The following is a 12159-nucleotide window of genomic DNA, read 5'->3' as shown; positions in this document are numbered from 1 at the left end:
GCCCCGGGCAAGGGCCCCGGGCAAGGGCCCCGCCTCGGGATCACACCCGGCACGGCCGCGCTCCCAAAGCCGGCCCGGTGCGCAGGGAGGAGCCGTGCTCCACGCAGGACACCTCCCCGTCCTGGAAACGGCTCCAGCTGCCGCGGCTAACAGGTCTATCCTGCCAGCTGGACATACGTTTGAAAGTAAAATATTCAAACATTAATTTAAGTTGAAATAATAGTACAAACAAACAAACATCAGGAACTGGGGATAAGTTGTTTTTTCTCTCTTCTGTATTTAAGATGGGAAATACAGTTTTACAAAATGTGTGCATTTCTCAATTACCGCTTTTGTTAACGACAACTCAAGTGAGAGAACGACTCCGGTAATAACAGACTTACGGAAGGGTTATAAGGTGTGTACAAAAATACGAACAACATTAGCGATATTAACTCTGGCAGCCAAATTCAGCCACGGTGTAAACTCTTGCAACCCCCCTGACCTACCTGAAGGCTGTATTTGTCTCAGAACCTGTGTGAAAAACCTGCTTTTTACACAATACTATCGCTTTTGTGCTTTCACACGTGCCTTGGAATTTTTTCTCCTACACAAAAGAGCGTTTTGGGCCAGCACCGACTCCTCCACGATGCATTCATACTTGCACGTGCCCTTCTGACATGCAGCAACGACTCTGCTCAACTTGTTCCGAAGCAGGAATATGGAACAAAAGGGATGCAGACAAAATACTTCCAGGCAAGTGTATAGCTTAAGGAGTGTTCAGTACTACAAGCAGCTGTGATTGTAATGTTAACGACAGCAATAATGACCTCGATGCAGGGTGTTTCCCGGCAAATACTGGGATTTTTGGTTCTTTTTTTCCTAAGGTGTGCCCACAGATGCAAATTTCTCTAACACATAAGAAGTAAAAAACGCAGGAGTTAGAACCTCACTATTATTAATTGGTTTATTCCTGCATTATGCTAAGAGCCATCTTACTGGAGCTTAAGTGTTCTTGCTCTAACAGCCTGTTCTTAAATCAGCAAACCATGTACTGAATTTTAAGCATGCAGTTATATTTTACATGGGAACGCAGTGGGATTCAGGCTAGTTCAGAAAGTCAAGTTGCTTTGTCCAGAGATGGACATAAGCTTGTGCTGAAATACATCTCTGAGTCGGGAACACAGACAAATAGGATGTCTAAATACAGTACTGGACAGAGGCTCTGCCTCACAACACTTCGCTTCTGTGCCTCTGAACAAGTCACACAAAGACAAAACAAGTATACGCCTCGTTTTTGCCCAGATGGAAACATCCTGCTCCTGATTTCCAAACAACCTGCAGCAAAACCTCATACAAAGAAAGCACTTCTGGGGAAAGGTAGAGGCACAGAGGAGCAGAGAGAGAGTAAACAAATGCAAATCCTTGGTCCTTAAGTCCATTTGCTACTGACACCCACCCCCAAGGAATTATCCTGCTCACATGTCTTCCTCTCTTTGAAATACGAAGTAAGGCAGGGCTGTAACCCACCAAAGTAAGGAAGGGGATAGCCCAGGAAGGCACAGAAAGGTTCCTCAAGCTGAACATACTCATATGATCCACCTCATCCCTCTTTTCCTTACAAACCTTCCCACCTTTACAGCTTGTTTCACCGCCAGCAGCTTGGCTGTGCCGAGTTCCCCTTCTTTGGCAAGGAGGGCTCATCAGCCCTCTGACAAAGGCCTAACAAGGTAATGTCTGTACAGTGCTTAAGAACATGCAAAGTGCAGTGTAAGTGCCAAATGTTCTTATTTTTGAGATTACTGAATTAATACTCCAAAGAAATAGAAGCACTGAGGTAACTACAGCTTAAATACTACATTCCCTCAGGATTTAACAAAACCAACTTTCTTCTCTCTAGAAGATGAATCCTGAATATGAAGTGGTAATATCTTATTTATGTTCTCTCAAGCTTAGCACGGCCTCTCAGTGCCCTTTTAATAACAGCAAAACCAGGGACTGAAGTTCTCAGAGAAACTAAGAATTCTGCACTAATGATTTCCTCAAATCCCATCTCTATGCTGTTCCCAGCCCAGGTCTGCTTCTAGCCATTACACCCAGAGGAGCTGGAGTCCTGTGCTGCCAAGCAAAGCAGAGTCCAGTATCAGATCTGGCATTCTGAACAGAAATAAATATCCCCCAGCAAAGGTAAGTAGGACCATAATCCACACGAGCTCTCTGAAAAGTTCAGGTTTTGCCCTTAGTGAAGTCCTTGTTCCTCAGCTGGGAGTCTCTGACAGTAAGGCTTTATCCAATGCACAGGCTCATATCAGAGCACTCCAGCTATCAAGTACCAACTGATTATCCTGGTGGTCAGAAGAAGATGGATGCAACAAAGAATTAAACACTGCACATACGTTTTCTGTTTTGTTCCTGTATCAGCTTTGGCCAATAATGGACCCAAGATTCAACTAATGATCTCGTCAATGAAACCAACCCCTGCATTCCTATGCACTGTGTGATAATGACATGGCAGAAGACTCAAAGAGCACCCTAAGCAGTAAACAAACACTGCTGCAAAATGCTGATGCAAGTACCAGAATTCAGCTGTTTCCATGTGTTGAAAAAATATTGGAAACATCCCGACACGGTATCCTGGTTCTGGTGAAACACTAACAGCTGCAGTAGGCCCCCCTTAGTGGTTTCGTTCTGTTTTCTTACTCCAGTGCTTGTGTCAAATGTTCCCTTCATCGATGCTCTGCAACTTCAGTCTTTGGCTGGCATGGGGCCTGGCACCACGCCGCGTGTTCCCACTGCTTCCTGCCAGAGTCCGCAAGGGGAACAGGGCTCCTGGTAAAGCATCTTCCCCAAACAGGCTGAGTTTCACATCAGCTTCAATAGCTCTGGCCAGACTGGCTGCGTAACTGTCCAGAGATTTATGGACTTCAGCTTTTACATGAAGAACAGAATTCTTTGCAGCTTCTGAAAAAAAAAAAAGATAACAGTTGATGGGCATGACTGTGCAAATGCTTGAAAACTAATATAGATCCTGTTGTAAAGGCATGATCATGCTCTCTGCAAAATAACTACCCAACAGAGCACGTTTACCAACAATATTCAGGCTTCCTACACCATTCTGTGGTCACAAAGCTTCAGAGTGGGATAATCTGCATTGATGCAGTCGTTTTTGTAGCATTTGTATACCTCTCTACCCACCAACATGTTGAACAACACAAGAGTTCATCCCAAACGTAACTCTTCAGTGAGGCTGCTGAAATAATTTAAAGCCCCGGGGATCCTGAAAACCCTGAGACTCACCAGGGAGAACTGCTAAACCTTTGGGGACCTGAGCACTAAGATTTCCCTCTCACTCAGACGAGAAATTATATGTCTGCTCCTATGTAATCACTCAGAAAGATAGTGGGAAATGTATGCTAATGTATTTGTACAAGGGAATATTCATTTCATGCTGGGAAGAGGACAAAAGGGAATTTTGCCAAGATCTTTATAAATTCCATTGAAAGAATTTTCTCATTATTTCAGGTTTTATTATTACTTGATTCTTAAAGGCATTCTGCTTATTTTCATACTGTCCACAATCATATATTGTTTAGAAAATTCAGTTGTTATTATCGAGTCTTCTATTGAAATTATTGTAACTATCAGCCTAAATTAATGTTCCAACATTTTACAGATGGTCACAGCAACATTCTGGCAGCCCAGAACCAAAAAGCAAGTTGACTGAAAAAAGTGCATGTGGTTCATCTGTTTTCACCCATACCTGCTGAGGAACACACCCAGTAAAGTGAAGTGGAATTTAAGTAAATAAAAGTAAACTAAACAGAATAAAATTATATTCAGTTCATTGAAGTCTGTAAATGGAATAATTTCAAGTCTGTAAGTGACAAAGTTGAGAAGAGACAGCAAGTGAGAAACACAGGGATAATGCAATCAAAATATGAGGGCGGGAAAATATATGCTCTGAGAAACAAAACAGACTGTAACAGCCACCAAGATGAGTGGAGTTGCAGAGAGGATACTGCTGTGCAATATAATTTTTATATATTGCAGGGAATCCCAGCTTCTAACTCTTGTCCTTGCCTGCTGCTCCTTGAGATCTGGAAGAAAGACCTGATTTTGCTTTCTGTTGTAGCTGCATGAATGATCAGTTCTGTTAAGGCAAACAGTGGTCAGATACTTTTCAAGACAATTCTTAAGGTCCTGGAAGGCTTCCTGAGCCTACAATATAGTTGACTCTGAGCATTTTCATACTTACTCCTACACTCACCTTTAATTTGCTCTACTTCATCTTCAAACGTCACTGAACTCCTCCTTCGAGGGGGACAGACGCAGTGTGGGGCGTGAGGGCCATCTGAGCTATAATCTTCAAGAAGCATTGTATCTGTTCCTGAAAAGAGCAAGAGTCCTCAAGTAAAACAGTAAGACTGGGATACAATATGGTGGCAAAAAATTTTCAGCAGTTCCTTCAGAAGATGTCTAAACCCAGCTTTTGTGAGTAAATTTCAGCTCAAATTAAACACTGCACAGAAAAAGAATGAGGTCAGTTTTCATTCAAAGGATTGGGAAATCTTCTCATTAGAGACTGGGCATTGCAGGCCCCAGGATCATGTACTGCATGCAGCAGGTAACACCGAAGAGAGACTAAGGCTTCCTTCTGCTCTTCAGTAACTCACAGTAAAAGCATCCAAGTGAAATAGTATTTCACAGTGGATCACTGTATATCCATTCCCAGACTATGGACTGTGCTCCCTCCTTAACCAACAGAGGTACTTCTAACAGCATTTGGTGTCTCTAGTTTTGTTCATTTGTTTAAACTGCTTTCACAAGATGGTAACACCACATCCTCTTCACTGAGGCAGGTTTACCAGGAGGCTGCTCTCCTTTATCACATTCAGCTGCAGAATATCCACAACAGGCATAAAGCTACCACCACAAAACAACTACCAAAAATAAATCCCAGCTCCACAGACTTCCAATTGTAGGAAACAACTCCCTTACACCACGCAACCTTTTAAAGATCCCCCTCTGGTGTCTCTAAAGCAGAAATACTCTCTAAAATAACTACTGTAGTTAAGGACTGGTAGCTGAGTTAACTGCCAGAAAAATCTAGTGACAGATCTGGACAGAAAATTACCATCAGAACTCTTTTTTTGTTTTCCAAACCATCTTCAGTTGAGAGATCTTAAGTAGTAATGAAATCATAAGCTGAAACCATCCCAAGTGTTTATGTTTACACTGCAGGATGAACAAGACAAAGTCTCTTACAAAATAGGAAACAGAGAAGCACATTCTTCACAGCACTTTGTTGCTCTGTTCCTTGTGGATACAGAGAAAGTCTCTAAACAACAGAAACTGAAGAAGGGCACAAAAGCAGTGCATCTTGTTCCCAGGACACATTACCAAGGGAGGGTCATCATCCAGTAAGCAGCATTTTGCAAGTAAATCTGTCAAGAGCAAGGGAGGAAAAAAGCAACTGCAGCAGTTTTGTTGTAACAGCTGGAACAGATGCTTCATGTCATTCGTCCACCAGGAGACATCTGTGGGTATAAATACTGACTGTCCATGAGAGTGCTGCCAAGTGCAAACTTCTGCCCAAGTAGGGAGCAAGAGACCTGCAGTTACCTGAATCCTGTGAGCAGCTGAAACCCGTGTCTCCTGTGCTGCTGCTGTTTCCCAGTGGCCTCCCACCTGCCATGAGGGCAGTAAGGTGAGGAGATAGTCCCAAATCTGCAAGAAAATTTTGCTTTTGTTACACAGTGAATGGTTAAGGAATTTGCAAGAGTAAACTTCTCTTCCAGTAATACCACTCCACTGCCTTATTTACTATTCTGCATATAAAACTTGCCTTGCAGAGAGCACAGCATCAGGACTTCTGGACTTTACATCTAAGAAATCCAGTCAGCAGCTCTCAGGTTCGGAAAGGCAAATCTACTTTCTCCCTGCAACATGTCCCTCCCACTCTTTTGCAACTGTGTGTGTTTTATCAGCCAGACAAGTTGAGCACCAAGCAAATGCTCTCACATGGATGGGGAGATTTGCCAGGTATCTTCTAGACAGAGAATAACCTGATAGCCACTGGCAGCTGTGACAGGCCATTAGTGTGGGAAGAAGCTTGTGAGCAAGGCTGAGGCACAGAGATGCCCAACTTCTTTCAAATTTCCAAAACAAGAAGGAAGGAGATCCTGGGATTTTTACAAAGGTGCTGTCTTTGGATCCCACCTTGAAATTTTGTTGTGGGTTTGTTGGGGGTCTTTTTCCCCTCCCTATCAGCCTCCAGCTAATACATCTGATAAGAAGCTGACAGCTTCAAGTTTATCACTTGGAAAGAGAAACAATTTCCTTTCTTTTCCCTCCCCACCTCAGTTTCCAATGTATTAATCCATAGTATTTCTTGGATACAGACATGCCAAAGCTCCTGCAGCTTGCGATGTGGCTACAGCTCCATAACTCTTTTATTTACATGACAGTCTCTTGCAGTGTTCCCAGGTTGCAGAAAAGATAACGAATGCCTTGCTGCTCTCATCTTCCTTCTGCATTTTAGATCATCCTTCCCAATTAAATAATTTCAGTTTTTGCCTCTGCATTAAATATCCCTTGAAGATGTTCTGTTTTCGGAAGCTTCTGAATAGGACCAGGGAAATTATTAAAAATCTGAATGTCATTGCTTTGCTACTTATAAAAATCCCAAACCACCAAACTGAGCAACTGGAGGTCTCAGTCTGCAACATGGGGAGACACCAAATAGTTCTATGGTTTTACACGGTTTTACTTTGTTTATGATCTTTTCTTCACAACCATTAAGCCTAAAAACGAACTTGCAGAAGCAGTTACACTGGTGGAACCTTACTGGATTTCAGAGAGTTGTAACATAAGGCCATTAATCAAAGAAAAAGTGCTGCAAAAAGTACTGTCGGTAGAGCTCAAATCTGGGCAACACAAAATGGAAGACACACAAAAGGAAATGCTAAGAAAGAAGAAAATAAATTATTTTTATTAACCTCATCACTATGTCTTCTCTGCCTGAGAAAGTTTTATTATAGAAGGAGAAAGATGTTAACTGCAAAAAAATTGAAAAATTCTCCATTCCAATGTCTATAACCTGACTGATAAAAGACTTCGGAAAACTCCAGAAACATTCAACTTTCATTACAGAGCCCTGAAACATGCCAAACATAGGCAGACAAGAAGCCTTGCTCTTGGCAGTATTAAGGAAGTATCTTTTGCAGCTAAATCTTACCTGTGATCCTGTTGGAAATGCTGAATAGCCTCGATGTCCTGTGCCGCTGAACAAAGGACTCGCGGTAATACCGATCCCCAAAGCACATTCCCAGGAGTTCCTTGCGCACTGTCTTGTTCCACAGCCCGTAAATTAGCGGATGGCAAATGGCACTGGAAAAGGACAGCCACGTAGCCAATGTCTCCAAAGCAGGGGAAATACTGTTTTTCCCCCAAAGTGCCTCTGATGTAATTACCACCATGTAAGGCCCCCACGTAATGACGAAAGCCCCGATGACAACCAAGATGGTTATGAAAGCTTTGCACTGATTGGCTGAGTACACAACCCCTTGGAAAGCGTTCCTTCGGCTGCCAGAGGAGGACGTGGAGGTGCTGGAGTTCTTCCTCCCATTTCTCTGCGAGTCCTCCTCCACAATGACAATGCTCCCACAGTGGATTTTGCGGGCCTTAATCCTTGCCACGCGGAATATGAATCCATAGCAGATCATCATGACCACGAAGGGCAGTAGCGCACACCAGATCTGCCAAAAGGCCGTGTAGGCAGCCTCCTTGTGCCAGGCTGCCACACACATCCACTTGAATTGGTCAAACTCCAAAGAGGACCAGCCAAAAAGAGGAGGGAGGCAGCCAATAAGGGAATGCAGCCACACGTACACAAGAGCTACCACTGCTCTGTTGCCCGTTATCTTCATCGGATAAACCATTGGGTACAGCACAGCGTAGTACCTGGGGGGCAAGAAAAGAAGTAGTCCACAGGAGCATATAAGACATACAATAAAGAAAAGAACATGCTTTAATGATGTTGATATCTAGTTCTTTTTTCTTCAAACAAGCTCAGAAACTCTCTTTCTAGAAACAGTTACATACAGGCATCACTGCAGTCAAGACTATCAAACTTGGATGAAGGCACTCATGCAACCATTACATCTGTTCCTACATGTGAGTGTATGCTTAGGGTATAATCTGGAATTTTAAGTCACTATTTCATGTTTATCAAATAGTATGTTATTATACCATCAAGAGCTTTAAAAAACTCTAGATGCATCTCTGCATTTTGCGTTATTGATGACATCACTTTCTTTTGCTCCACATCAAAATTTCACAAGGGGCTGGAGGAAAAATGTCACTCCAGCAGTACACCATGTTCCCCTCTGCAGTGCTCCTCAACTCTTATGCACAGCCAGTGAGTTACTCTACGAGATGAGCACAAAATTTGTTGCCATTCATTACCAAAGAGCAGCTTACCGGTCTACAGCTATGAGTCCCAGAGTGAGCATGCTGGCTGAGCTGATCAGCATGTAGAGCAGGGCTGAGAAATTGCACCAAACAACCCCGAAGATCCATTCTCGCCTGATGGAGCTGGTGACAACAAAAGGCAGCACCAGCACAGAGAGTAGGAAGTTGGAAAGGGTCAGGCTGAACACAAACTTGTTGCTCAAGGTGAGAAGGTACGACTTCCGATACAGGGTGACGACAATCACCAGGTTGCCCAAACAGATGAAGATGGCAATGACGATTATAGCAATGGACTCAGTTACTCTGACTGCCCCATCTTCCTCTGTGGTCAGGTTCCTCAGGCCCTTCCCATTGCTGAGGGAGGAATTGCTGCTCATGGTCAGAGTGTGCAGATCTGGAGCAGCCAAGACATGCTGAGCAGCTAAAAGCAGAACAACGCTCAGAAACATTCAGGTAATAGTTCTTCAAACTCTTTCCAATGACTGGAGGCCCTTTTGCCTTTGTTAAAATTTACCTGTAGTATGTGGGAAACCATTTTAGATGGGCAAGTGAAGGGGCAGTAAATTGCCTATGGTCACACCAAAGATGACAACACCAAGCCTGAAACAGGGAAGACAAGAAGAGGTGGAGGAGGGGAATAAGAAAGAAAATAAGCACATTTTACTTTAAAAATTTCTAAGGATCTTACTTGTTTCTAAATCCTACTTACCAGCTCCTTCATCTAGGCCGTGAAGAAACAAGAATGTCACTATCAGTCTTTGTTTCTCTTACTTTAAAGAAAGTCACTTAAAAAAAAAAATCTGCCTGTTTATCCTGATTGTTACCTTGTATTCTGCCTATGCAGCATTTGCTGGTGGTCTGTGGATGCCTGGCTAGTCATACCCTGCTGACTGTTTCTTAACAGCTGCTAAGTAACATTCAAAGACTCAGGGACCACTTCATGTACTCTCCCAAAATCATTTCTCCACGTTCATAATCACCTTAGCTACAGTGCTGATTGTATTTTATTGCCTATACCAAAGAACTGGGGGAATTGGCTTTCTGTACAAGAGGTCTGAAAGACACTTCCTCACATTAAGATGAGGTCCATGCTATAGAAATGCTTGAGAACTTTTAATCCTTGACTTCTCAGTGTTAGCATCCATCCCACTGATTCACAGCCTCATCTTGTGAAACCTTGTTATTTCTCCCAATTCCTTAGCAATTCTTCTTTTCCCTGCTGCCTCCAAATGACATTCACTACCCACTTTATTCAGTTCTTCAACCATCTACAGCACAGCATAGTGAACAAACAAACAAACAAAACCAAAAAATGCAAATATGCAGACCAAAAAAGTAAAAGAGTCTACCAATTAATATAAAGTTGATTTTAGCATTACTTGGAAGTAAGAGACTCAGGAAAGTTATCTCAGCTAATTCTGCAGCTGTGCCAGACATGGGTCCCAGACAGACGGGAGTACTCACAGAAACACTTCCATCTGTGTGGCTGCTGTGGCACTAGGCAGCAGTGTCAGCCTGGAAAGACGCCTTTTTTCCATTTTTATCTGTACTTTCCTAAGAACATAATTAAAGACATTACTGGGCCATGCTCTGTAAAAGCGTAACTTAGCTCTTCCCTAGCCTCTGACTGAGGATGTTTGCAAAAACACTTCCCCTCGAGTTTCTTTCTCTCTCAGCACGCCTGCACCACATCTGTGTGCCTTTCCAACACTTTTTGGCCGGAGCGGGTTTTGGAAACGCAGCTTCCATCGCGGCCGCTCCCCTGCGATAGCGATGCCCGGGGGCACCTGGCGCTCCCCGTCCCCTCACGGCCCTGCTGCACCCTGGGGGCGAAAGCGGCCTCTGGCAGAGGTGGCCCTCCCGGGGCAGGGCAACCTGGGGCGGGGACAGGACAGCACCGCATCCCATCCCATCCCGTCCCATCCCATCCCTGCCGCGGGCAGCGCGGCCAGGATTCCCGCACTCACAGAGCGGGTGGGACCGAGTTGGAAATACGGTGGGGAAGGGGGGTTTCGCCATTTTACCCCGCGCTCCCTCCGGCAGCGAACAAAGGGCTGGAACAGGGTCCTCCGCCCCGGGCATCCATCGCCTCCCCCCACCCGCCGGCGGCGAGCGGGTCCCGCCGCCGCTCCCGCCGCCTCTACCCCCGTCCCGGCTCCGCACTCACCGCCCACGGCCGCCGGAGCGGGACGTTCCTGGCTGAGGCGGCCGGGACCCCCCTGCACCGCCGCGGCCCCAGCCTCCCCCGCCATGGCCACGGCCCCGTGCCTGCCCCTCCCGCCGTCCCGCCCCGCCGCCTCAGCCAGCCGCGCCCCCTCCCCGCCCGCCATGTTCTCCGCGGCCGCCCCGGGGTGGTCCGCGCACTTCCCGGGAGCCCAGTTCAAAGGAGGGGGGCACATAATTTACACGGATGAGGTAAAGTCACTTGCTCCGGCTCGCAGTACCAGGCAGTCGCAGAGCCTAAGTGCCAAGACTTCCTAGACCCCAAAACACTATTAAAAGTATCACAGAGAAGATTCGGGGGAGTTTTTCCCACACACAGGCTTGAAGCAACACATCGGATATAGGTGTCAGTATAAAGGGCACAGTATAAAGGGTGAACGATAATTAAATGCCGTGCTTGTGCATCCCTAGTTCCTGGCTTTCCCTGGGGGGAAAGAGTACAGAGGTGACTGCCCTGATGTGAGCTGTTCTGTGTTTTGATTGCACTGGATAGTTTTTAATGCTGCGGACATCAGTTTCCTGTGGCTGCTGCCTCAGTTTGCTCCAATGCTCCAACAGCAGGAGCTGGACCGTGTGTCTTGCTCCTGTGCCAAGGGAAGTCCATAAGGAGTTAGTCTGCCCTTTCGATGACACAGAAAAGCAAGACAAGCACCCACCCATCACTGCTGGAATACTAAGCTAATGTATCATTTTCAACCAGTTCTATTGATGCTTTTCTACAGGACTTTTTTAAACTTACCACGCCATTGCGCTTTGACATTTTAAAAAGAGCATCTTTGGACAGCATTCAAAAATATATCGAATCAGCACAGGCGATTCCACAATGAGCAAAAACTGACGCACAGAAGTTCAACTTAAATGTGATGAAGAACATCATCTTGTGCAACTTCTTGTGCGAGTGACTGTGCACTGGTTGCCCAGAGAGGTTGTGCAGTCTCCCTTGCTGGAGATATTCCAGACCCGTCTAGATACAATCCCGTGCCATGGGCTCTGGAATGACCCTGCCTGAACAGGGAAGTTGGACCAGATGATCCATTGTGCCCCCTTCCAACCTTGCCCAGCTGTGATTTTGTGTGCACGTGTGTGTACTATCTAACACAGCTCAGGGCACCTGTGTGATGAAGCCAGGTAATGCTTGCTGCAACTGTGAGTGTGGCCATGGAGATGGCCCAGGGCCACCAGAGGCTTCTGAGCTTCCCATGACTGCTCCTACCCAGCCATCCCACTGCTCTTGGCAAGGTACTTACGGGGAAGTAGCTGGAGGCACAAGCACTTGTGGGGCACACAAACATTTTCTGCTGGCTTCTGCAGCCCAGCTTCCCTGAAACAGGGGCTTGGGTGGGCTTGCTGGTTCTTCATACTGGGCAGAGGAGATTGGAGAGCCCACTCTCTCCATGGTAGCTCTGGCAGCACAGAGAAGTGTGGATCCCCACCCCTCACCCACCTGCTGCCACACATCACCTCACAGAATCACAATAGGGTAGG

The 12159-nt window shown here is 45.6% G+C and overlaps 1 protein-coding gene across 1 annotated transcript; it reads right to left on the bottom strand.

Moving 5' to 3' along the window:
- Positions 1 to 2268: 2268 nt before the first annotated feature.
- On the bottom strand, positions 2269 to 8843 carry GPR161 (G protein-coupled receptor 161). The gene is made up of 5 exons (XM_082278773.1): positions 8461 to 8843; positions 7217 to 7941; positions 5602 to 5706; positions 4247 to 4366; positions 2269 to 2940 (listed from the first exon to the last, which is right to left on the bottom strand). The coding sequence occupies exons 1-5, from the start codon at positions 8826 to 8828 to the stop codon at positions 2693 to 2695; spliced, it is 1566 nt and encodes a 521-aa protein (XP_082134899.1). The 5' UTR covers positions 8829 to 8843; the 3' UTR covers positions 2269 to 2692.
- Between the last annotated feature and the right edge of the window lie 3316 nt (positions 8844 to 12159).

The sequence above is a fragment of the Coloeus monedula genome (assembly GCF_965178545.1).
Source record: "Coloeus monedula genome assembly, chromosome: 3".
Classification (NCBI taxonomy): domain Eukaryota; kingdom Metazoa; phylum Chordata; class Aves; order Passeriformes; family Corvidae; genus Coloeus; species Coloeus monedula.
Note: the sequence above shows the minus strand (reverse complement) of the source record. Positions and strands in the feature narration are given on the sequence as shown.

Coding starts and splice junctions, on each gene's coding strand:
- GPR161 (XM_082278773.1), bottom strand. CDS start 8,828: ATGAGCAGCAATTCCTCCCTCAGCAATGGGAAGGGCCTGAGGAACCTG. Junction 7,942..8,460: donor GGACTCATAGCTGTAGACCG/GTAAGCTGCTCT, acceptor CTTGCCCCCCAG/GTACTACGCTGTGCTGTACC. Junction 5,707..7,216: donor CATTTCCAACAGGATCACAG/GTAAGATTTAGC, acceptor ATTTTCTTGCAG/ATTTGGGACTATCTCCTCAC.